We start from the raw sequence: 27,408 nt of genomic DNA on the forward strand, positions 1-27,408 counted from the left end.
CATTTTTTTCCTAAGTATGCTTCTGGTCTTAATCACTTTCTCCCTCAAAGAAGTTCACCCTTCTTGCTGTCTTCTAGATCATTTGTACTGTTTTACATAATGATTAAGTGCAGAATGGAATTAAACCACAAGCAGCATGACTATACAATGCCTTTTCTTTACTAAGTTGTTGCTTTTTCCATGATCCTGCGTCAGGTCCTATCTTAAATCCCTTCTACTTCTCCTTACAGCTTAAAGTGAGCTTTTTCAATTCACATCTGATCTAAATCTTGTCTGGCCTCAGAAGCATCTTAAGTTTAAATGTAACTCTTGGATGATGCACTTTCAGAGGCAAGTGTGAAATATTCTTCTTAGAACTTTGAACATTTATCACCACAACAGTACTACACTCTCTAGAAAGACCATAGTGCCTTATTCTTCTGTTACACTTGCCTAAATAGAAATAATCTTCGGTTTAAAATCAGTAGATTAACGACTGCTGTGACAGCAGAATCTAACCTTTTAGTATCCTGTTGGTTTCTCTATTAGTCTATTACATTGCCTGTCAGGGACAGTATCTGCTGCTAAGAGTGAAATTATTGACGAAATCCAGCTGAAATACTCGCAGCAAGTTCTTGTGCAGTGTGAATCATAAGAAAACAATTATTCTGGAATTATTTTGGAATTGCAGTTACTGAAGAGCAGAGAACAAAGCACTGACCTAGTCTCTCTAGCGTGCAGTGGCTGGTTATTTCAAATAATTAGCAAGAAGGTAGCTGCAGATATTATACAGGCAATGTCTAATCTAATTACTTCAGCAGTAATAGTCTGTAACTGCACCTAACATAACTCCTTACACTGGAGCCAACTGAGTAATCACATGAGGTTACTGGACAAAATCAGTTGCTTCTCCTATGACTGGGAAGCATGCTCTGCTGACTTCTTCAAAAGATTTAGTCAATGAATGCTTTCTATAGTTTGACTGCAGATCTTCAAAGTGAACACCCCAGTTGTTGAGTGATCAAAGTAAAACATGGCAGCAATATATTCCTCAAAAAAACTTCAAGCTAGAATGGTAGACTATCACAATGTTGTAGACAGAAGCATAAATAAAGGGAAAATAACCACCTCAGAACACTGCAGGGAGTCAGAAATGTGCACTGTGAGCATACATACAGCTGTTGCGTCCATTCCAGGAACAAGGTGACTCAGAGGGGAGAAGATGTGTTTCAGCTACTGTTACTGCACTTGCATGAGTAGCACAAGACAAAACACCTCCACCATCAAGAGTAGGATTTCCTTATATCTGTTTCCAGAGCCAGAAATAAAGTCAGATGCCATTCAAACTCTTCTTAAGGAGAAACTTCAGTACAGGAGTCTGGTGTAACAATTGGAGCTTTGCATAAATTTGAATCTTCTGCACTTATGTGTGTGCTTAACTTCTTTTTTTTTTTCTTTTTTTTTTCTTTTTTTTTTTTGTTTAAAAAAAATCATCCTTAAAAAATCATCAGACATTAATACTTTAGATGTATTAATATCCAAAGTCAATGCCTTATTCAATTCTAATTTCATGATAATAAACAGAAATAAACTGAATTTGATGTTAGTTAAATGTTGCCTTTGGATGGGCTGTATTAGCATCAATGAGAGGCAAAAAAACCCCACCAAAACCAGTGTGTGACAGATCAGAAGGCATTTTTTCTGTGCTGTACCTGAAAACATTCATATTCCTTTCAGCAATTTAGAGTACTGCTCTATGGACTGGCATGTCTGTGAGAAAAGGAGTGGGGTATGTGCTAATGTAATCATTCTAAATGTGAAGTGTTGATAAAATGTAGATATACAGAAATTGGAGCTTCTATAAATGGACAAAATAGACATTCCAACTATTGAGCTGGAAGATAAAATGCATTAGAAGGAAAATCAAAATCACAGAATCATAGAATAGTTAGGGTTGGAAAGGACCTTAAGATCATCTAGTTCAAATCCCCCTGACATGGGCAGGGACACCTCACACTAAAACATGTCACCCAAGGCTCTGTCCAACCTGGCCTTGAACCACCGCCAGGGATGGAGCATAAATAACCTCAGAGATTTCATCCCATAATGAAATCCTGCCTATTATGTGCCCAAGGGCTTGTAAAACTCTACTTTGGCCTTGGCAACAGAAAAGGAAGCACCATTCTGTATTCATGAGCGCTTTCTGGGGGGTATTTATGCAGACTACTGTATTTATGTTAAAAAACAGCTGTTGCTGTCTCAAGAGATTGAAAAGAATCAGTACAAGATGAAGAGGAGCAAGATACTCTGGGATTTGCTGGAAAGTAATGCTGGCAGTGACAGCACTATTAAGAGGTTAACGTACAGAACTGTCTGCCCTGTTTCTGGGTAAAAATGAAAGCATTCATGCAAGTTAAAACTCTCACATCAGTTCTTCACTGGTTTGCTGATCCAACAGATAATGTAGCGAAACCAATTTAACTCAATGAGGCTTCTGCTGCTGGTACAACAAAACACTTATACAATTTCTCTGATTTTAAATACTCAGTCATTAACCTAAGAAAGCACTTCATATGAGGAGGACAACAGCATCCCTGCATAGCTGTCTGTGAAGCAGGACAGATAACAAGAAGCTTATTGAAAGTTTCTGAGAATATTTTCATTAAAGAAAAATCTGAAGCAACTCTCTCATACCCTCTTCATTACAGCAGCTGAAAACACATGCAGTGATTGAAAGCTTGTTTGATATTGTAATAATTCTGTGAGCAATATGTGTTACAAACACAGATAACTAATTCCTAATGAAACAGAATACAGATTTGGCAATGAACATGTCTATTTGGATGGATGTGATAGCTGAAATGGGAAAGGCACAGTCTCTTTCTGCCTTGACAGCTTGTGTCTTAAAATGAATTTGAGGATCTAATCCCACTGTTACGTAACACGTTAGGGATCTCTTGTCTCCTCATATCAGCTTTATGTCACAGCTATTCCTTTTACCAAGTCTTGCCCAGTAAAAACAAATCTGAGAAGATGGTCATGCCTGGGCTGCCAGAAAATGTAGCACCAACAGAGCTGATCACATGTTATTGGGAGTTCACGGTTCTGCAAAAGGTTGCTTTCTAAAGAGTTAGGACTAGGTTATGAAGCAAGAAGGGAGCCCCTGTGATTTACAGTGTATTGTGTGCTAGTGAACATATACAGAAGGAAAGTGGGCAAAAATTGTGCTTCTACAGAGGCAGGTTGTTTAATTATCCTGAGAAAAATAAGTACAGTAGCATAGAAGACGGTTTTATTTGCTTTTAAACATATGTCGCCTGGACTACCCATAAAATCCTTTATCCTTCTGGTTAATATGCCAGCAAGAGTTAGCTTCTGGTTACTTCTATCTTACATAAGACAGACAAGTAAGGGAGGTGTTGACTGAAAATAGTCTTGAAACATTATTCATTTTGTCTATTTTAACATGGGCTAGAAAAACACTAATATTCAGTCCAGCAAGAAAATTTGCACAGGATTACCATGGTGATTTCTGGTGTTATGTAGGATATATGCTTTACTTCAGTTCCTGTTAAAATATATTAATGGTTTGCCTTATGATTTTTATCCAAACTTAGTAGTATTTGGTTCAAATTTGTTCCCACTGGACTCAATAATTTCACTGCCACTGATCTCAACAGAAGGGATAGCTGTCTCTTGGCAAAAAAAGAGCAAGGAGGCTGAAGAGCAGCCTGTATATCTGCACACATGGCTGGGTTGATCTAAAAAAGACATTCTATGGGGATGTATTTTCATTCCAGAGCAACACAGAACTGCTTATTCACATTTCACATACCTTTGAAGATAGTAGCTGTCTCAATTTATCTGTTGTTTAGTTAACAGTCTGAAATCTTCATTTTGCCTACTCAATCTTTAAAACCTTGGGAAGTTGACAGGTCTTAATACAGCTGAAGATTTAAGGCAATAAAAATAGGATACCAGTTGTCCTTTTCTACTGAGGTACAACTAGTACTGATTGCCACTTTTATTTCAGCAATTGTCTTTAAGAACTAGCTGTCATAATGATGTCTTAATTGAAGCATTTAGGAGGGAGAAAAGGAGAAAGATTTTTTTTGACCAATCTTTTCAGAAACATACATGGATTTTGTGGATACAGCAGTTTAAAGAAAAAAAAAAAGTTATTTCAGCAAAGAAAAGGTAGAAACAGCTGCAAGTCCTGCCAGCCAGCCACCAGGTGTAAAAACTTCCAACTCTCTCTGTCTAAATTTGTAAGAAAAACTTTGTACATAATCGTATCTGTGAAGAGTCCATGTAGTACAAGAATTCTCCAACAACCTTCAGTAGCAGGAACATTCCCAATAGTTTTAGTCATTTAAGCAGTGAAGGTCCTAGCTGAGCCACTTGCTAATTAGTCTAATTAATTACACAACTTTATGTGTTTGTTGAACCACCAAAATTAACACAGAGCTTTTCCTCTCTGTTTCTCACACCAGGAGAAAGGGGAGAGGATAAACATCCATATAGCAACAACAGCTCCCAAATTGCAATGACAGTCTTCATCTCTGCTTAATTCCTTGCCCGTGAAATAAAATGAACCATAACAAATATCCATCCTTTGATCTTTATTTCTAGAGAGAGATATTTCTCTCAATGGAAAGCCTTTTGTAAGCCAGAGAGAGTGCTCTGGAGATGAGAGATTGGAAGTCATGCTTGACCAACCTCATAGCCTTTTATGAGGAAATAACATTGTGGATGGATGATGGCAGAGCGGTGGACGTGGTCTACCTTGACTTCAGCAAAGCATTTGACACAGTCTCCCACAGCATCCTCATAGCTAAATCGAGGAAGTGTGGTCTGGATGATCAGGTAGTGAGGTGGACTGCAAACTGGCTGAAGGACAGAAGCCAGAGAGTTGTAGTCTATGGGGCAGAGTCCAGTTGGAGGCCTGTATCTAGTGGAGTGCCTCAAGGGTCAGTACTGGGACCAGTATTATTTAATATATTCATCAATGATTTAGATGAGGGAATTGAGTGTACTGTCAGCAAGTTTGCTGATGACACTAAGCTGGGAGAAGTGGCTGACACGCCAGAAGGCTGTGCTGCCATCCAGCGAGACCTGGACAGGCTGGAGAGTTGGGCAGGGAGAAACTTGATGAAATATAACAAGGGAAAGTGTAGAGTCCTGCATCTGGGCAGGAACAACCCCAGGTTCCAGTATAGGTTGGGGAACGACCTGTTAGAGAGTAGTGTAGGGGAGAGGGACCTGGGGGTCCTAGTGGATGGCAGGATGACCATGAGCCAACACTGTGCCCTTGCGGCCAAGAAGGCCAATGGCATCCTGGGGTGTATTAGAAGGGGGGTGGTCAGTAGGTCGAGAGAGGTCCTCCTTCCCCTCTACTCTGCCCTGGTGAGACCGCATCTGGTATATTGTGTCCAGTTCTGGGCCCCTCAGTTCAAGAAGGACAGGGACCTGCTGGAGAGAGTCCAGCGCAGGGCGACTAAGATGATGAAGGGAGTGGAGCATCTCCCTTATGAGGAAAGGCTGAGGGAGCTGGGTCTCTATAGTTTGGAGAAGAGGAGACTGCGGGGGGACCTTATTAGTGTATATAAATATATAAAGGGGGAGTGTCATGAGGATGGAGCCAGGCTCTTCTCAATGGCAAACAATGATACGACAAGGGGTAATGGGTATAAACTGGAACACAAGAGGTTCCACTTAAACTTGAGAAGAAACTTCTCAGTGAGGGTGACAGAACACTGGAACAGGCTGCCCAGGGAGGTTGTGGAGTCTCCTTCTCTGGAGACATTCAAAACCCACCTGGACACATTCCTGTGTAACCTTATCTAGGTGTTCCTGCTCTGGCAGGGGGATTGGACTAGATGATCTTTTGAGGTCCCTTCCAATCTCTAACATACTCTGTGTGTGTGTGTGTGAGAGTGATCAACTGGCAGTGACAGTGAGCTGAGAGCCTCATAGCTAAGATCAATAATTCATGTTATGTTTTCAGTTTCAGGCCTTTGCCTCCCAGTCACATCCCAATCAGCACCAAAACAGTTGTTCTGTTTAGTCAAAGAGCTTCCAAACCATTAAATAGCACTTTTTTTTCTTTCCTTTTAAACTTATCTTTAAGGAACAGTTCTCAACAGCCTGTAGCATTAAAATAAAGCACTACCACTTGTAAGCATTTTATATACAACTTTGTTTCCCAGAGAGTTGCCTAGGAATATCTTGCCATCTGCTGGAAATGTGCAGATATACATCCTTTAATACATACAGGCTTCAAAGTTACTGTCAGAGACAATGGTAGCATAAAAAATGCAGGAGGCATTAAGTTTGGAAGCCAATACTCTGGATGTTTAGAACTTCTACTTCAATAAAGAGGTAACATCAGACTACTGGGCTGCAGCAGTTGAAATACCAACATTAGCTTCCTCGGCAAATCAGTATTCTCTCTCCATTGCTGCTCTAAATCTGTGGCACAACTGGATGCTGAGGTTGAATGTAGTATTACCTGTGTGAAGCCAGATGATCATCATGGCCATATCTGCATAAAACAGGAGTAGCTCTACTGCGGAGGAGGTGATGGGGCTAAAGGTAATGCAAGCTAACATAGAACATTTCACTAAGAACTCTCTGCAAATGAAGTATGTCCTCCTTAAGATAGCTTCCACTAGACTGCAGTAGCTTCTGATCAGTATGGGCTGCTATTGATCCTGGTTGCTAATTAGCCACAGCAACTTTGGAAAAAAACAAAATAGGAAAGAAAATCCACATGGCTGTTTCCAGCAGGAGGGAGCTCTTCTTTCTTATAGAAACCCCTTACAAATACTGATAAGAAAATAATTATTATCCCACCACTTAAAAAAATTCTTTTAGGCCATGTGACAGAGATTTGTGATTTGCCAAAGCTCATCATATAAAGAAAGGAATGCAAGAACGGGAAACTCGCTTTTTGTTGTGCTGGATGTGGTAGGACTTATTTTCAAAACAGAACTGAAATACTTGAGGAAAAAACTTTTTTGAAGCCTTCTTTCTCAAACAGATCAGTTCATAATCTCTTCTTCAGAGTAAAAGATCTGATATCGGGAGATAACAATAATGTAAAAACGAATTAAAATTTTAGATGCAAAAAATACCCACTTTAAACCTGGAATAAAATAAATTACCTATAGGAGTTGTCAAATCTAGGTGTAGTAGACAGTAATATCTCACCTTTTCATTAAGCTGAGGATGTTTCAGTAGGAGATAAAAGCACAATACTCTGCCATCTGGAAAAAAAAAAAAGAAAAAAGCTCAGGAATAATTCAGGATTTACAGCTCTAGGACAACATAAGTCAATTGTGTTTCAAGAACAATATGCCAGAAGCAATGATCATACAATATGTTGCATTTTCAAGCCAGCTGCAACCTTTTCAGCTAATGCACAGAGCAAAGCTGACAGCCTCTCCAAAAAATGCCATCTGCCCAGAAGTGGGAAGCATCTACTAAGAAATTGAAGTGTTTAAACAGTCCTGTAATATAAGAAATTACAAACTAACTCAAAGTAAGACTTCTAAAATAACAGCATTAGTACTAAGTGATCAATTACACGATCTCTCTGCAAGATGTAAAAATATTATTGTTGACATTTTTCTACAAGCACCAAAAATGTACCCAATCTTTTTGTCTTCAGTAGGTTGGCTAGGAAAAAATAACAACAGTAAACCATACAACACCCCAAATCACAGTTTTGAAGAACTGCGCTACCTTTTATCTCCCAATTCAACAACTCAAGAAGCTGAAGCCATCTGACTGATGTGACAGGACATCAAAGCCCAGCTTGCCCTGAAAAAATTATGTTCATAGACATACATTACATAATGTTCTCCATTTTAAGCAGAGGAAATTTGGAACAGATGAAGATTCAAGGGCCCCTTTTGAAACCATATTGACAGTTCTCACTAAAATAAAATTAACAGTGTATAAACAATTCAGATTAGAGACTGATAAATGAAACCATTTGGTGCATTCCCTTGGTGTCAGAGAAAACATCTAGACTAAAAAGAATAAGTTTTGCCACTTTACTTAAACTAGAGTTAACTATTATTTATTTGTACTTTGACACATTGTAGAAACACCAAAGGAAAGTTCAGAGCTATGTTGGTGCAAACTCACCAACATACAGGCCCCCACAAACACCCATAACAATCTTGTGAAAGTGCTGAATGGTGCCTAAAAAGAGTTTGATGTAGGTGTATGAAGGTCGCAGCAGGAGACTAAGGATTGATACGTTTTTCTGCCATTTTCAAAATACAGGTTATGAATGCTCTACTCCAAAGCTATATCACAGTTTGGACAGCTTGGTTTGATTTATTTTTCAAGTTCGGTGGGTTACTGTTGCCCAATGGTGGATATAAATAGCTTAACAACAGCCCCAAAGCAAATCTTTTACCAGGATAGCTTATTTGCTTTAATCGTTTAAAGACACCAGGAAACCAGCTGTTTGGCCAGTACAAGCATCATTTCCGCTAGAGGACTCTCTGGGTTAACTATCCCACGCTTCAGCTGAAAAACAGGCAGAACTCCGACCTCCTCTACACAGGAGAGGCTTTGCCTTGGTCACAGTTTATTCAGAGTTTGAAATCGAAGATCAAAGTATCATTAGGAGACAACCCTATAGAGCTAATAGCATTAATCATTTCACAGACTTGCTCTCATGAAATGGTGGTTAAATCATAAACTAATACAAAACAATCTGTTGTTTTTCCTCTTTCCTCTCTGGTCTGACCACTCGGACATCTAATACTATACATAACATATCTAAAATACATACTAATATAACATACTAATATAACATACTAATATAACATACTAATATAACATACTAATATAACATACTAATATAACATACTAATATAACATACTAATATAACATACTAATATAACATACTAATATAACATACTAATATAACATACTAATATAACATACTAATATAACATACTAATATAACATACTAATATAACATACTAATATAACATACTAATATAACATACTAATATAACATACTAATATAACATACTAATATAACATACTAATATAACATACTAATATAACATACTAATATAACATACTAATATAACATACTAATATAACATAACATATCTAATACTGTTTATTACTGTTATTTACCCTAACAGTTTTGAATGAATCCTCTCCAGGCTGGGTGCTCTGCTTACATTCCTGGGAGATTACCCGCTTGTGGAAGCGGGTTTCCCCAGGCAGCTTTGGGTGAGGCAGCCGGCTCAGTGTGTGCGCTGGCAGGGCACCTCTTTGAGGGAAGCGGGGAGAAAGAACTTTTCGTTGTTGTTAAGGGGTTTTTTAGAGCGAGGACGAGAGCTGACCCCGCGGAGTACCTCCGAAAGGCCGCCTTCCCTTAGGACTCCCGGCCGGTGGCCGCCACTTTTGCCCCTCGCCTCAGCGTCGCCCCAGCCCTGCGACGGCCCCACGGTTCACAGCCAAGCTCCCCTTCTCCCGCCGAGGCCCCGCGCCTGCGGCAGGCCAGACAGCTCGCTACCTCAGAAGGCGAGGGGGAGAGGCAAGGCGCGAGCCCCCTGTCCCCACAGAGCGGCAACGGTGGTACCCACCTCTCTCAGGCTCGGGCCCTCTTTCCACCACAGCGATGCCGTGTCTCGGGTACGGCGAGGTTCGGGGACGCGCCGGCGGCAGCCCCGCGAAGACGGAAAGGAGGAAAGCGGAGGGGGAGGCCTGAGACGGCCGCAGCCCCGGCCGCTCGCCTCACCCGCCACTCTCACGGGAGCCCCACGCCTGCCTCTAAGACCAGCATCTCCGATTGACTGCAGGTGTTTCTCTACTACTTCTTCGCAGGCTTTTAATTGGCTGAGATACGCCTACTCCACAGGTAAAAGTTCCCGGCCTATGATTGGTAGTGAGTGGGCGGGATCTTTCGGGGGATTGGCTCCAGGTGAGCTGGAGCTTGCTATTGGCTGACAGGTAGTGTAGGAGTGGTTCTATTGGCTGTGGGCACTAACCTTCTTAGTCCGCCATGTTCGGCGCGGTGGTGCCGTTGCTAGGATTACCGGATTGAGCGGGGCGTTGAAGCGGGGGGGTGGCTGAGGGGGATCCGGTGGCTTCTCCCCCGTTACCCCTTTTCCTGCTGCATGCCACCGCTCTTCTTCCGCGGGGACCCAGCGGCGGGGAGTTAAAGTCCGTTCCTAAACTTCTTCGCGGGACTTTGAGCAACTTCCGACCGTGGAAGGTGCAGCCCGGCACCGCTGAGACACGGGCCCCGGGCTTTGGCGTGGCACCTCTCTCGGCCGGAGCAGGTAGGGAGGGGCAGCCCCGGAGGCCTTGTAGGGTTGAAGCCGCTTCCCCGTGTTGTGTCCAGTCCCTGTCGCCGCCAGGCTTGGACTCGACGGGCGCTGAGGGGACTCCGGTGTCGGGCGGGAGGGACTGGCGCGTTCCTTCGAATCCTGCGGGAGAGGAGAGGGCTGGAAGCGGAATTCTGCAGTCTCCTGGTACCTGTGGCTCTGCTTCCCCCGGCAGCGGGGCTGGGGCGCTCTCTGGGTGGGTGTGTCTTATGAGTATATGGGAAGGTGGAGGTAATTTTCAATAAACAGGGCGTTTGTCAGTCTTCAGTCATAGAAACAATTTAAATTGTCTCTTGGAGTTCTGATTTTCTTGGGTGAATTTGTAACCAACATCAGTTGCTAGCAGACTTCCATTTATGTAAGAACTATTCTTCGTTAACATACTCTACTCTTCGAAAGAAAAAAGCAAGAAAGTGTGTTGATGAATAAGTAAAGATTTCTTCAGGGTATTTTTAGCCAAGAGGGAACTGTTGGGTGTTTTATTAAAAAAACATCCTTGAATGCTTGGGCTATTTCTGTAAAACTGATTTGTACGGGATATTTTTAACTGATTTAATTTCTGTGCAGGTTAATGGTCTTGTATATTTCTCTTTCAGTTTCTCACTGTTCTATGTAGAGCTATTTGTGTTTATAAAATTTGACAGTTCATTTGTTCAATAGTGTCTGTATATTCATCTCTGCTGGTTTTCTTTCTGTGCAGCTGGATTGAAAATCTGGAGAAGAAGCACACATTTTGAATGCGAAGCTGTTTGCTTCAGAATTAAATGAATTATATGTCTCAAGTGAACGTATTTCTATATAATTTCATTTAGACTGCTAAATACCATGCCTAGCAGAATGGGCTCAAAAATGGATTTGAACAAAAACTTCATCAGAGTGAAAACACACTATAGTGGGTAAGTCATGATGCTCTCTCCTCTATATTGTGTCCTGTCTAATTTTGAAGCATGGAGTTCATAGTCTGATCTAGTGATACAGTAACCAGGCCATTGGTGGTTTTGTAGTTTGTCAGATCAGGTTCTGGGCTAATAAACTACCATGCAGCCTCCTGCAGCATGCTGGCTGTGGAAGAATTGGTTATTTATTCTTCTGTTAAAGGAGAGGAGAAAATGTGCAAAACTGACATTGTTGTTCTGGGTTGATGGATTATTGATTTCTGTTTCATGACCACGGGCACGTATAGACCCACTTCTTGCATTTAGGTGCAGTTACTATATTTTGTTGTATCTCCTTTATAATAAAGATATGATAAATCTTAGAAGTCACTGCTGAAGTTAGGAGGAGACAATGAAGTATAGGTTTCCACTCAGAGTTGTCAGTTTGTGACTGTACTCCTTGGGATGAAATGTGATGTTTAGTATGAGTCCTTTTCTAGTGGACATTTTTGACATGATTTTAACTTACAGCAGTTTCTGTCTTGGAAAATTAGGTGTTTCTTTGTGGAGAGATATGTAAGTCTTGACATAAGTGGGTGCCATTGATTTTGTCCTTTTTTTGTGTGTCTTGGAGAAATTTTAGAAGGAGTTATTATTGGCATTACTTAGTTAAATATGAGGAATGAGGGAATTTTGCTTAGATCACAAGTAAACTGCCTTATGAACGCTGTCTGAAAGACTCGTACCATATATTTGCCATTACTAATAATAATTTTCTGCTCTGTAGTTTTATCCTACACCTCTGAATCATGTAATACAGTTGAAAAGAATATCTGAATTTTAAATACTCAAGTGATGCACTTCTCTGAGGTGCATGGTTATGCATGCTTCTCTGAAAGGGGCTGAGCCCTGTAAGGGAAGGTGCTATAAACACAAGTAGAACTTTGTATAAACAATTTCGGATAGCTTGCTGGCAGGTAGTGTTGCTCTAAAGTGAGAAGAGTAGGTTGCAGCCCAGAAAGTCAACTGTATACTGTGCTGCATCAAAAGGAATGTGGCTAACAGGTCAAAGGAGATGATCCTGCCCCTCTACTCTGCTCTTGTGAGACCCCACTTGCAGCACTGTGTGCAGTTCTGGTGTCCTCAACATAAGAAGGAAATGGAGCTGTTGGAGCAAGTCGAGAGGAGGCCACAAGGACAATAGGGGGCTGAAGCACCTCCTGTATGAAGACAGACTGAGAAAGTTGGGGCAGATTCTTAGCCTGGAGAAGAGAAGCTGTGTGGAAACCTCAGAGCCACTTTCTAATATCTGAAGAGGGCTACAAGGATGCTGGAGAAGGGACTTCTCATCAGGGACTTTAGCGAAGTGGCAAGGGGTAATGGGTTGAAACTGAAACAAGGGAAGTTCAGGTTAGATGTAAGGAAGAAGTTCTTTACTGTGAGGGTGGTGAGGTGCTGGCACAGGCTGCCCAAAGAAGTGGTAAATTCTCCATCTCTGGCAGTGTTCAAGGCCAGGTTGGACAGAGCCTTGGGCGACATGTTCTAGTGTGAGGTGTCCCTGCCCATGTCAGGGGGGTTAGAACTAGGTGATCTTGAGGTCCTTTCCAGCTCAAACCATTCTATCATTTTGTAGAACTTGTCTGTGCAGAAATGGAGGAGGTGATAATACTTGTGTCACTATTAGAATTCATGTGCAATTATTATAATGTTCTACAATAAACTACTACTGTAGTTTCTCCTCCAACACTATGTTTAGTAATTTCCATTAGCTGTGAAGTCTGTAATATGGCAATTTACAAAACAAGAGTTCCAACTCATTGAATTTTGAGTTTTGTTCTACTGATCAAATTCTGTAAGAGCTGATTATTTTTGATATTATAGCCTGTATAACAGATTATCTTCATATATCCATTAAATTACTGTACTCATCTCTTGAACAAATTTGACAAACTGCAGGAAATCATTGATGCTTCACAACTTCAAAATTAAGAACAAGCTCATTCAGGTAGCTGCTAAAATATTAAAGTAATAGTACAATATACAATTTTGAAATCCTGGTTAAGATTTTAAGCATGAGGAAGTTCTAAGCCATGTGAATGTTGAATCTGTCTGGAGTCCTACTATCTTAGGTATTCAGGTTTCTGGGTGTGACAGAGTTCCTAACATAGCATAGTATACATAACTGCCTAAGTAGATTGCAAAAGAAAGTAAACTTGTGTAGTTCTCACTTCATTATTTCAGTTTAGTTGATCTGATTTATACCTGGTTACTTGAAATCACTTTGTTTAAATAGAGTAGTGATGCAGTATGGTTTGCTGTTACCTTGGTTCTAAATGGTGACACACTTAACCAGTTTCACACAATTAATCTCCTGCTATAACTGCTTGTCCATAACTTGATGGTCGTTAGTTCTTCAGATTACTCTGTAGAATCTAGTTTCAGATACCTAATAAAAAAAGTGTCCTGTGAGATTCTGTAGTGTTAAATAACAAATGATTTTGATTTATCTGTGCCCTGATTGCCTAATGTGACTATACAGGCATTAAGGTTAAACACAGTGTATCTCAAAGGCACATGGACATCATGGAGATAACAGTTTGAATAAATATAATTAGTGTTTACATTTGCAAAAGCCGATTGGTATTTGTAGTGTGCATAGTGGAATATTGTCTTACTGCATGTTTTTAGTGTTTGAGTAGTATTTAGGTACTTGAGAAAGCATGATTGTCCAGAGCTACCACAGAGCTATAGCTGCTTGGTTTTGTGACTAGTTTGAGGTGGCAGTGTATGAATTAATGAGCTGCATTTGTTAGTGACCTTTTCTTGGCATGAGGCATTGCACCAGGTCTCAAACACTACTTTAAGAACTGGTTTGATCTCTTACTTTTATAAGTGCTTAAAATATGACTCTTTTGATGGAGATATAGTCTTAAGCTTAACCTCAGCTGATGTCTCTCACTATTGTACAGTAATGTGGATATGCAAGTTGGCAGTTAGCATACATATTTCTTTTTCCATTATTATTATGAAGAATTAAGTTGCTCTTCTTTGAGAAGTTTACAAATTGTAGATTAAAGATATACTTGAAAAGGTAGAAGTGCTTTTAATCTGAATTTGAACCTCAGTATAGTTCTTAAATGATTGTGTTAGAGCTTTGTTACTCATAATTTTTCTCAGCAAAGACAAAATGCAAAGTTTTTCTGCATATCATTTAGAATGTGAGTTGTAGAGCTGAAGATCCTCAGTTCAGTGTAGCACCTTTAGGCTTCTAGTTGAAAAATATAAGTAGGTAAAGTATGTAATATAGCACATATTCTAAAATGACTTATCACACAGTATGAAAATAGGAAAATTATCTCAGTCTTGCTGGGGAACTTCTGAGATACTTACTGTATTAAACTAAGGGGAAGAATTACATATGCCAGTAGCTATTAACTACAAAATTGTTTCCTGATTATCCCCTAGAAGGTTTTGAAAGCACTGAGATAGAATCATAGAATGGTTTGGGTTGGAAGGGACCTTAAGTTCATCCAGTTCTTCCACCCCTCTCTGACATGGGCAAGGACACCTCACACTAGACCATGTTGCCCAAGGTTCTGTCCAACCTGACCTTGAACACTGCCAGAGATGGAGCACTTACCACTTCTTTGGGCAGCCTGTGCCAGCACCTCACCACCCTCACAGTAAAGAACTTCTTCCTTACATCTAACCTGAACTTCCCTTGTTTCAGTTTCAACCCAGTACCCCTTGTCCCTTCGCTAAAGTCCCTGATGAAGAGTCCCTTCTCCAGCATCCTTGTAGCCCTCTTCAGATATTAGAAAGTGGCTCTGAGGTTTCCACACAGCTTCTCTTCTCCAGGCTGAACAGCCCCAACTTTCTCAGCCTGTCTTCGAAAGGGAGATGACTTAAGTACATCTCCTCTTTCTTCCTGCGCTTATTTAATCAGTTAGTTTCCTTGAGTCTGTCATTTGAAAAATATTTAGAAAATAGGAGAAGGTCTAGTTTGCATTCTCAGGTTTTGTTTTGCAAAATCTTTTTTGCATTTTATTTTTTTAAATCTTTGTCCTGCTTTGACAGTACTGTGTGGCATTTCATATGAGGAATGCTGATTCTGTAGCATGATTTTGCAGCTTGGCATCCATAGGTGGAATTACTGGAATATGCAGGCTAATGCAGATATTTTCTGATAAAAGCTTATGTTTTCATCTTGTGCAGGGACATCCTGATAACAAACTTGGATGTATCAATGAGCTATGATGAACTTTGTGATGAAGTACATGAGATGTGTAATTTACAGCAGGAACAGCCAATTACCCTCAAGTGGATTGATGATGAAGGTATTGTACTGAAATACTACTTAAGCATTCTTGAGTTTATGGTTCATTGTGGTACTAAGAAAGGGCATTGAGGAAACTTGTATAAACAAGTTTCATATTGTGGAGTTACTTGTAATTTCTAAATGCCAGCGTATGTCTTACAAAGCAGGGAGTTTGGAGACACGAGCCTCAAAACATGGATGATGACAGGAGCACTTGAATTCACTTCTGTAGAAGTAAAGGCTATGTAAAACTTTAATATTTTACTATTCTATACTTCTATACTGAATACAGAGTTTTAATTTGAGATTTTCATCAGCCTAATGCTGTACCCCTCAGAATTCCTAACTTCAAATTCTTGGTCACAGCACTTTGATTTTACCCTGTCAGCACTTGCCTTAAAAAAAAAAAAATAATAAAAAAAAATTAATCTTTACTTGGTGCTGATGAGAGTCACATTTGGTGGGCAGGGTGTGCTGCAGGAAGGGCAGGTGTTCCACAAAGCTGCTGGGATCTAGAGTGACCCCCTTGCTTGTTTGCTCACTTTCTGTGTATTGTGACGTATAGCAGTTTACATGTGTCTGCTTAAGTGGATTTGTGGATTAATTACCTAGTTTTAACCAAAATAACCCTTGCAAGGTAACACTAATAATGTGAGCACAGGCAGACAATGAGAAAATGGTGGAGCTGACATTTTTCCTTCCTACTTGGAAGCATGAACTCTGTCAGCCCCAGGACAGGTGGAAAGCAATGGCCAGCTAATCAGGTGTGGCAAGAAGTCAATGAAGAAGATTCAAAATTATCAAGAAAAGTATTTCAAATCTTTATTTACATCTACTATTTTAATGATGAACCTCACCCTAAGTGTGTTTTGAGATAATAGGTAATGCAAGAGCAGCTGATTGATATCAGTAAAGGTGGAAATTTGCTCACTGAATGCCAACAAAGTCTTTGCATAAATGATGGTTGGGATTGAATAATGAGTATTAGGATCTGGTAAGCACAGCCAACGATGCACTTCTTCTGTTCAGGTCTATGTATCTTTATGGTATTTTTTTTTCTTTAGCTATGACACCATTAAAATTGAAATAAACTGAGCTTAGAACTAAACCTTTGACTCATTATATCAAAATGTTAAACCTAGATTGTCAAAAGTTATGAAGCAAGTTTAATCACATAGCTCTTAAAAATATTTTTATGTTTAATATTTTGAGGTCCATCTTTGTGCCATTGAAAAATAATTTTTAATATTTATTCCTTTAAAGGTTTCTGTATTTGTGTATTTTTTTTATAATGCACATAATTTGCATAGTAAGGATTTGTGCTCTAAAAATTTAATGATGGGGTGTGCTGCCAAAAAAGTTTGGAGACCGCTGATCTAGAGTCTGTCATGGGCTGTCAAAACAGTATTTCTGCCTACCAGAGAGGTATTATCTTCCAGTTCAGATGTCCTCACTTAAACTGATCAGAATTTATATCTTGAAAAGGTCATCTTCTGACATTTAGGTTTGGTAATATGTGATCTAAGAGTAATTATATCTCTATATAAGTGTTGGCATATTTGTATCCCATCCGTAACTTTCACCTGTATCTTTTTTTTTTTTTTTTTTTTTTTTTGATACTTAATCGTAAATTGCTTTCTGTCAGTCTGTCAAGTGGCTCAACTAGAATCTCTGTGTACCTCTGTAACTTCATGGTTTTGTAGTCAAAGGGTAAATTAATTTTGAATTAAACTGAAGTTTTCTGGTTATTAGGAAGTGATTTTTGCCCTTTTTTTTTTTTTCTTTTTGTGCTGTTTGTTAAAGACCTTTAAGCATGTCTATTCACTTTTCTGTTTTGTTGTCCCATTGCAAATCAACACAGTATATTTCTAGCTACACAGTTTCCATAAAAGTAGAAGGGGAAAAAAACCCCAGTGTTGATATATTTTGGCTTTGATCAAAGTACCAGCTTTATATCAAATAATTGTTAGAATGGCAATCCTGGAGGCTGGTGTGTTTCTTACTAAGTGACATTCTCTACTTAATTCTTCAGTCATAAATTTGCCTGTGTTACTTTTTTTTTTTTTTTTTCAGGTGACCCATGTACCATCTCATCTCAGATGGAGCTGGAAGAAGCATTCCGTTTGTATTGTCAGAACAGAGATGAAGGGCTGATTATTCATGGCAAGTATTGCACAGTTCAAGAACCTGTATGCATTTGTTGGTAATTACAGATGCTTCTTCAATATGACATTGGACAACTCTTTTGCCTGTTGAATACATTCTTAATGTAGCTGGTGCACTGGAATTTAATGTTGTAAGAGGGAAGTGTTCTATTGGGTGTGGAGCCCAAAGCTGAAACTGTTCAGTAGGCTTTGAGGCAGGCTGGGGTTCTAAACTGCACAGGTTTGGTAATGCTGTAGTCAAGCACAAGATCTTGCCAGTATGGAGCCAGATTTTGGTTATGTCATTTCTCATGCAGAATTGTTTAAAGGCTTCCAGAAACTGTCTTTGTGTAAATATATTTAAGAATCAAGGAAGAAGTATTACTGAGAATACATTAACTTAAAAATATAATTTTTTTTGTTTCAGTTTTCCCAAGTATTCCAGAGAAACCTGGCATGCCTTGTCCAGGAGAAGACAGTGAGTACTAAAATGTTACCAAGTTTTAGTTTAATATTTTTCAGTCATACACAGAAATGTATTCAAAGGTTTTTGTAATTTACTGTTACATCTTTTTTGTGGTTTCTTAATAGAATGTAAAATGTTTGTTTTCTCAACATTATAGTGCTGGTTTAATGTTTCTGAGAGTTAATACTGGTTTCCAGTAGCTGGTATATTGGGAGGAGAGACATCAGGAATTTAGATGCACATTTGAATGTGGTCCTTTTCTTTTGTGCTTCTTTTGATTTCTTACAGGGAAAAGAAATGTGTATTGAGGAGAGAGATACAGCCTTTTTTTTTTTTTTTTTTTTTGAAAAGGCTATTAATCTCTAAAAAAATCCCGTGAAAAGTAGATAAATCTCCAGAGGAAGGGTACATGATTGATATAGATCCTATTTTGGTGATGATGTTTTGGGATGCTTGGGTAGTTCAGTGTCTTGTGTGCTTTTGACTTTTATGAGAATTAAAGTGCTGAATTTAGGGATTAGCTAGCCTTAGAACGCTTGTCATGCTCTTCTGGAGCAGATTTTGATGCCAAAGGTCAATGGAAGTGTTAATACTCCCATCATAAGTCTTCAGGCTGTTTTCTGTGGAACAGCTGTCTTGCAGTGAATTTATTTCAGTGTCTAACTTTGGGGTGCCCCTGCTCCTTAATTATGCTACTAAGAATGGGGCAACCAAGTCTGCCATCACTGTAATATTTGGGGCTGTTCCACAACATGCCAAAACCTATTCTGGTTTCTTCTAATTTGTTGGCTGAAAACTGTAGGGAGTGAGCTCATCTGGGCTCTATTTTCCCAGTCTAAGAACTTGGAAGAACTAGTTGCCTCTATCTTTGCTTCTGTTCCTGTAGCTGTTTAAAGGGGGAAGGAGAAAATGCTTGTGTTGTACAAACCTAGACTGGTGCTAGTCCCAAATAGACTTATTTGTGACAACACAGAGCAAACTAATGTGAAATACTGTCAAGAAATGTAAGCTAAGTGGAGGAGAGAAAAGACTTGCTCAAAAGGGTATCTGTGCGAGTAATGTGGCATAATAAAGTTCACTGCAATTTAATGATCTCATTAAAAGTGTAGATGTTTTAGTACAAAAGTTTGTGTTAATTTGTTGGCATATTAGTTATTTAAAGCCACAAGATGAACTACAGATCCACACAGATTAGTGTGGCTTAGGTGACCTGGTTTTTCTGTCTGTGGGGTATTTCTCCCTGTGTGGTTTTACAGGTCATGTTGAATCATGCTTTGGTGGCTTAAAAAGCCTGTTTTGTAGGATGTGCTTGGTGAATGATTTGTGGTCAGGTTTCTCATAATTTAATGAATAAATTCAGTGCACATTGCCACTGCATCCACAGGGCCTGCGTGGAAATCTGGTGGCGTGGCCTAGTTGTAACTATTTTCAAATTGGTTTACAGCAGGCCTATTAAATTGTATTGGTGCTAATTTAGCATAAACTGATGCATTCAGTGGTATTGCTTGTTAGCTAGAGGCATACAACAAACATCTGCATTGCGTTCAGGCTGTGTGGAAATGTTATTGAGATTGGTGATACAGTTAATTTAAAGCATTATTTATTTTGACAGGACTAAAATACTGTCATTTGTTCAGAAAATATTTGGTATGTTTCAAATTATTTATTTATTTTATGAGGCTTTATCACCATAGTTAAGTTCATAGGAAATCCTCTTAAAAAATTAGAATGTTCTGTGTGTTCTTTTCTACAGCATCGTGTTTATGTGTAAAGGAGCTGATGAGTTTGCCTTGGGTGATTTCCGGAGACAGATATGCGATTAACTAGTTGCTCTGCCCAAAATGGACTTCTACTTAAATTAGCAGTCTTGAAGTGTGGACTTCTGGTTTGTAATGGAACTGCAGCCAGTTTGAAATGGGATTGTTCAACAATCCTATTCAATTGATAAGCAATTTTGCTTATTTGCTCTTATTAGGTCATGGAGTGATTATTTCAAATAGTATGTGATCTTCTGAGTTACAAATCAATTTTGTGGCAAACTTCTGTAGAATTGTGGGGTTTTCTTTCCAGTTCCTTCAGAACAACAATGCTTTGGAAGCAGAGTGCAGAAATAAATACAGACTGTTCCACATCTATGTTGAAATCTAATTATACAGTTGCTAGCTGGCCTGGGCTGTTGTGAAATGGATGTGGTTTTGAGATTGTACCAGCCAGCAAAACTTGAAATAAATGCATATAATGTGTTAACGGAATTAATCCATGTGATTAATATTGCAATTCTATTTGAATGCCTTAAGGAAAGTTCTTTTTGTGCTTGAAGAACTCATATTGATGTGATGCTGTCTGCAAGATTGAATTTGGAGTCTCCAGTATATGAATCCGTGTTGTCTCTGTGTTCTTTTGCTCCTGAATTTTACTGCCTTTTTCTTTTTTTTTTATTTTTTCATGCCAGACCTAGCTCCCAGTCTAAGGGTATGGTGTCTGTTGTAGAAACAGTACCTTTTCCCTTCAGCCAGCCATTTAACCCATCCCTGCAGGTGGAGGTGGCAGGATTTCTTAACTATCTTGTGTATCTCCCCAGACACTGAATGTGACCTCTCCTGGATATTTCTAGCATTTGCTGGACTGGAGGTGGTACTTGATCACAATGTGTCCTGGTAAAGATGGCAGAGTTCTAGGACAGTCTTTTGCATTTAAAAATATTTTAACTTTTTAAGTAGATTAGCTATTCCTTTGGGGTTGGTACTAAGGCTTTTTGAATTGTTTAGGTTTTTATTTCCTTTTCCATGCGATGCCTTCCTGGTAGCCTGATACAAAGCACGGGATCTGATTGGCAGTTCAGAACTTAGTTATTGTAGTCTCAGCTTATTTACGCTGACAGATCTTGCTCTGATTTATCACTCCTGCTGCTGCAGTGCATTGTATAATGAAGCATGTTCAGCTGAACAATTCCGATTGATTTGGAGGACTTCCCTAATGAAATTGCTGGTTTTCGCAGAGAAATACTTGGTTTTGTGACATCAGCTCCTTGACATCCATGCCATGTTTTAGTTTGTGCCTCAGCTGCTAGCTACAGCCTCTCAAGGGAGCCAGTACCACCCGTGCCTGGATACATGAGGCAGAGATGTGAAAGGGAGAGACGGGGGTAACCAGTCTTCCATTAAATATTTGCTCTTAATGTTGGAGCTGATCCTGCCTATTGTCCTTGTATCTAATGGTATTCAAACAGAGGCATCCATGAAATAAAGGGGGAAAATGTTTCATTTCATACCTACTACGTTGTAAAGCGTAAAGAATTACATGCTGAAGAAGCTAAAGAATAAACCCCAGTGAGTAATGCATGCTTTTTCTATAGATTTTATGTATCATCGTGATTGCTGGTATGAATCGAGGCCATTGATGCAGTGTGTGTGTACGTGTGGTGCAGTAGATAATAGAACTCACCATTCTGGTTATGATACAGTTGCTTTGCCAACCACCCTCCTTTGCAGCCATAGATTGTTACAAATGCAGAGATTCCTGCTGCCTCTCGTGCGTAGGGATGTGGCTGAGAGACCTCTCAGAAATGCTGATAAAATTGCATTGAAAGGACTCTTGGGGGATGTATTTTAGGAGGAAAAGAGCAGAAGAGTGAGTGATGCTGCTGCTGATATTGGAAATTAAGGGAAGAAATGTATCCAAAAACCCCTGATGGTATGTGTGCAGGGCCTGTTTATTGTAAGATTGCTGATGTAAAGATTAACGTTTTAGCAGCATCATTTTCCAGGGCCTTTTTGTTGAATTGTGTTTAGTGGATTGTCTGAGATAGATGTGTGTTAATTCTGAAATACTTGTTTTGAATTAGGGTTTACTTGGTTTATTCTGACAGTACTAGGAACTGTGCTAGTACACATCTTCGTTTTTATATCAGAACAAATAGGGGTGTGTATTTAATGTTGAAATCCATCTTGCATTTGGATAGCTAGTGCTAACAAATTTTAGGGTTGTTTTTGCTATCTCCTTCATTAAATAAAAAAATGAAGACTAGGAAACCTTTAAATTCACCAGATGTTTTTAATGTATAAGTACTTATGGCGTTAGTATGACAGTAATGTTTTTTTTTATCTAATATTTCTGGCTGATTTGCTGCCTTATTTTTTTTGATAATGATTACACTGTGTTGTAAATGTCTCTTATACTCTTTGTTTATCTGTCCAGTGTTTCAGCATTAGGTGTTTGGGGCTTCATTTTTCCCCAAGCCATCTTTCTTAAAAATTTCATCATAGGGTTGAGTAAAGGTATCTTACTAACCTAGTTATTGTTGTGAGCAGTTTTACTCTAGGTATAGATACTTGATTTTGCTTTATGTTCTGCCTGATTCTCTAAAATAGCTCCAAAACGCTTCTTGCTACAGCAGTGTGGTCTGTAAATATTTTTCTAGCTCATAGGGCAGGTTTCCCCCCCCCCCCCTTAATTTGTTACTGTATTGGCAGCAGTGATTAGGTTATTCAGAGCACGTGAACCAATTTCATCCCCCAATGAAGAAAGGAACTATTGCGACCATAGAGACTGTTCTGCAGACATAGATTGGATTGCACTGGATAATTAGGCAATTTTGAAACTGGTAGTAACCCTCTCCTGGTTTCTAGTAATTGAACTGACAGAGGGGGAAAATTGTTCTTTTTAAGATATATTGTTGCTCAGGAATTGAAAATAGCTGTGTCATAGTTTAAGAGCACCTGAAATATCTTCCTCTGTCTTAACTGTGGACCATGTTTCTTCACACATGGCATATTTGAAAAACAGACATACAGATTATGAGACGGTGCAAGTTACTGAAACCAGAATTGTAGCTAAAGGTCTGTTCCGTTTATAAATTTTTATTTTTTTTTAAAATTCTGCAATAATGTCAACAATTTTCTTAGCTATGAATCATTCAGTGAAGAATAAAGTGCTGGGCTTCTTTTTTGATATTTGAGGCATGAAATTACAAAGCACACATCTGGCTGTGGGGTTTGATATCTGCTCTTACTTTAGGGTACTGGATGTTGTAGCAGATATTTGTGTAACAATTTGTAAACTATAAACTAAAAAATACAGTGGAATAAGGAATGCTTGGATGAGTTTTTAAGGTGTCATAACAAATAGCCTGTGTTGTTTGGAGGTGGTTTTTCCACACCCCTCCATTAGCTGTTGGTCAGAATATAGTATAATCATGCAGGAAAGATGCCACCTGGGTTTAGAAAACTTCTCTTGAATGCAGTGTCTAATTCCGTATCCCTGTGCTATCTGTCATACTTCCTCTCCACGTATGTCTCATAAGTTGGTAAATCCTCTTTTGATGCACAAGCTTTTGGGGTAACTTAAATTTGCAAGAAGGTGCTGAAGCTTTTTTGTGTTACTAGTTGGAATTAGTGGACAATCTATGAGCCTGTTAAACCTCTGCCTGTTTCAGTAGCTTGGAAGAGCTATTTAATGTGTAACCTCTGGAATGATATGTTCAAGGTTAATTATGTATTATACTTGAGTTTCCATATAATATTTTTTAATCTGATTTGCTTTATGCAAGTTACGGTTTTTAATGTTTAACTGAGGCACAGAAATAGCAATAGAGGCCTGCAGGGCAGAAAATGGGTCTTCAGCATTTATCTCTTGGATTTTTGAGTTGCTATGTGAGAAACCAGATTTTGTGGGAGATTTCAGGTGCTGCTAATTTGAAATGGAGAGAGCTTCAGAAGTGAATGAAAACTTGTAAGACTAAGTAATGATAGCAGCTGGCTAGCCACTGATGACTTGCTGGTAAATAGATCTCCTGAAGTGAAAAGGCAAAAAGCAGCTAACTTCAGGTGTGCTGAAAAGGAGGTTTTCAGAAGAGGCATGTGAGAGTCCCAGTCATCACTGTCAGAGCAAGAGCTGTGTTGAACAGACTGTGCAGTTCTGCCCTTAAACCACAGGGGGAAGGTAGTGACTTGGGTAGTGGGAAAACCAAAACCTGATATTCTCAATATTGACCAGAAGGCACCTCATCTGTAATTCTGAAGTTTCATTACTAATACTTCTGCATCTCTAATTGCTTGTCCTTGAATTATTAGCTGGGGAGGTATTTAAGAGGAAACCAGAAACTATTTGAAGGCAGAACTTTAGTTTGATCCTCTTTACTTTTACAATAACATGCTCCTTGTAATAATAATAGTGCTGCTATATGCTTCTTCCAATAATTTAGGTAAAGCAGGTACAGATGCCCTGTGACTGGCACAGGACTCTCTATTCCATAGGTTTCCAACTTTGATTAAAACTGTTCTTACCCACGGGTGTTGCAAGGAAAGGAAACCCTCAGGCAAGCAGTGATAAAATTGATACTGTATGGCCTGAAACAATAGATCTGGGATTGGAACTGATCCATTAATTTTAAGGTGCAGTTGTTATTTCTAACAACAGCAAGACAAGCTATCTCAGTGTAACTTTCAACTTCTTAGAAGAAATAGCTATTGTCAAATAATTTTACATGACAGATCTCATACACAGATAGTGGAGAGCATGGTGGAAATCTGAAGGAGTTTAGGTGAAAAGCAGTGTGTAAACTTTGCAGTTCTGCTATAATTATGTTCCTTTCCTCTAGAGTGAATTGAAAGCCCCCTTCCAAAAGCTAAAAGGCAAATACCATTGTTGATTTGAAATATTTAAACATGCTTTCTTTAACATATCAAACGCTATAGCTTTCCATCAACAGACCAGATGAAAGGGCAGGTACAAGTCTGTATCATAAGCAGATGACGCTCTAAGATGGAAGGTTGCTCTCTTGGGAAGCAAAAATTCTCTCCATCATTAAAGAATTAACTAAGCTGAAAGATTTACACAGTTTGCTATCAGAATTAGTGTATAATCATTAAATCCAGAATATAATAGGTTTGAGTAACTCCTGAAACTAATAAGATTTTTTTAACTTAACTACTCTCACTAAATAATGTCCAGTTTAGTGATACTTTATATTGCTGCAAACTCTACTTCTTATGTTATACTTGTGAAATGTATAATTGCTATACATAGCATATGAGAAAGCTTAAAAGGAGTAAAAGCACAAGTGGGAGACTCCTTCGATTAGTTTTATTGAATGATAGGAAATAGAGCACAACTTGTAGAACTCAAATTGGGACATAATAAGAATGGACATTGCACTTGATTTCAGTTTGCTTTCCTCTTAAAACAAAGCAGAATGAGATACAGATGTCTTAAAACTGGAGAGTGACAGATCTGGAGAGTTAGTGCTGCTGCAGGGGTCTGCTATATAAATGGAGCTTAATACTAAAGAAATGTTTCATCTCCTGCTGAAGGTATTTTGCTACAGATTGATTAAATATTCAGAACTTTATCTTGATCTACTTCAGTACTAAGGTAAATTAAAGAATGAAATTATTTAAATAAGTACTGGTTCAGTACTCTTTCAGCTTGATTAAAAACTTCTTAATGCAGATCTTAATTCATACTAATAGAACATTAAATGAGTTTTCATTGTAGTAAATCTTTTAATAAAACTATTTTTATTTTGGGAGAATATATAATGCAGTCTTCAAAAGAAGATGTTTGGATTTCTGTTAACAAAGCTGTGCAAGCTTGGGTTTGTATTGCACTGTGGTTTCGTAAAGAGGAGCCAGCCACACATCATGAAAGGCTATAAAGCTTAATATTGTGTAGTTAGAGAAGGGAAAATCTGAACTCTTTTCGTTCCGAAACAAAAATGTTTGTCACTTTCTGAAGTGTATGGATCCACCACCAATTGTCTCCAGTCCCTTTTCACAACATTTTCTTTCAAATTAGAGCAACGAACACAGCATCGTTTTATCCTGTGGCTGGGACAGCCTTGCAAGAATGCACACAAGAGACGCTGTGGAGGATGTACAGTAGGTTGAGAGCACTGACATGCACAAGGATCCCCTCAGTCAGAACATCACTTCTGGAATAGCATCCAGTAACTGGATTTAGCTAGGATTTCTTGAGTAACACTGTTCTTTGTGATCTTATTTTCAAATATATCTGGTAAATTTCAGGTAAAATGAAAAAAAAAAAAATAAAAGAATTCTGATCTGGGCTTGCAAAGTTAGGATCTTCATATAAAAGCCATGACCCTTGCACAGAAAATGGTTGAGTTCTTTCTTCAGCAAGTAGTAAGAAAAAAGCTTGTGAAGTAATGAAGTGTGTTTTGGACACTATAGAATCAGAGGATCAACTAGTTTGGAAAAGACCCTGAAGGATCGTCAAGTCCAACCGTTAGCCCAGGACTGCCAAATCCACCACTAAACCATGTCAATACCTTCAGCCACTTGAAAATATTTGAAACTATACTTTTTTTCCTATATATCTGCCATCTTAGATTCTTGGGGGGGGTTGATTAAGAAGGATTTTTAAGTAATGGTAGTAAAATAATGCTCAATTCTCTTATTTTGTCCTGTAATTCTGTAATATTTTGGTGATTAGTTCCAAAATAATTACCCTCTTTCCAAAGAAAATTAAAATTTAAGTTCCAAAGCTTATGCTACAAACTTCTGTAGACCCTGATACAGGTCAACGGATTGTTGTAATTTTTGGATTTAAGACAAATAAACCCTTGGGCAAACAACTATCAACTAATTGACAAACATTTTCGCTTTGACTAGGTAATAATCTGAGTAAACCCTGGGCTGTTAGTCACTGATTTGTGTTCTTAACAGTTTTTAGTGATTAATTAAACGTTTAGTGTTACAAATAAAAAAAATCAAATTCTGTGATTGTCTTGACTTGGGGTTGGAACTAGATGATCTTTAAGGTCCCTTCTAACCTGTTTTATGACTTCACAATTCATGTTCTAGAGTTCAGTGTGGAAGTGGATCAACCAGATTTGCTGCAATTTCTCCACCAGGTGACTGGGAGATTCCTAGTAATATCCTAGTTTAGTACCAGATTTATCCATCTTGGTAACATTGCCTTCATCACCTTGCAGTGGCATGGAGCCATTTGAACAGAAGGATATGAATATGAGCAACCAAAAGATGATGTATGAGAAAACAGTGTGTATGGAGGACAGGTTTTCCATCTTGTAGTCCTGAAGTGGAAGTTGGTTGACCCTCTTCAAAGTCAGTGGGGAAATAGGATATTTAAACAGTGTTTTAGCTGTGTCACAATAAATGCTGGGTGGATATTACAGTCCTATGAGATACGGCTTTATTTCCTTGTTAGTTACCTGCTGATGCTATATGCTATAACAAACTTCCTTTGTTATTATTGCTGATTTAATTGTGCTTGATC

General features: G+C 38.8%; 1 protein-coding gene across 1 annotated transcript in view; it reads left to right on the forward strand.

Annotated features, from left to right (window-relative positions):
• Window positions 1-11,172: 11,172 nt before the first annotated feature.
• PRKCZ (protein kinase C zeta) overlaps window positions 11,173-27,408 on the forward strand; it is a gene marked incomplete at both ends in the record, with an annotated part of 39,916 nt that continues 23,680 nt past the window's right edge. The window contains 4 exons of the mRNA XM_080631061.1: window positions 11,173-11,243; window positions 15,438-15,559; window positions 17,614-17,703; window positions 18,112-18,162. Coding sequence (XP_080487187.1) covers window positions 11,173-11,243; window positions 15,438-15,559; window positions 17,614-17,703; window positions 18,112-18,162 — 334 coding nt within the window. The remainder of the gene's footprint in view (window positions 11,244-15,437; window positions 15,560-17,613; window positions 17,704-18,111; window positions 18,163-27,408) is intronic.

This window comes from Psittacula echo (assembly GCF_963264785.1).
Source record: "Psittacula echo genome assembly, chromosome: 17".
NCBI classification, from domain to species: Eukaryota; Metazoa; Chordata; class Aves; order Psittaciformes; family Psittacidae; genus Psittacula; species Psittacula echo.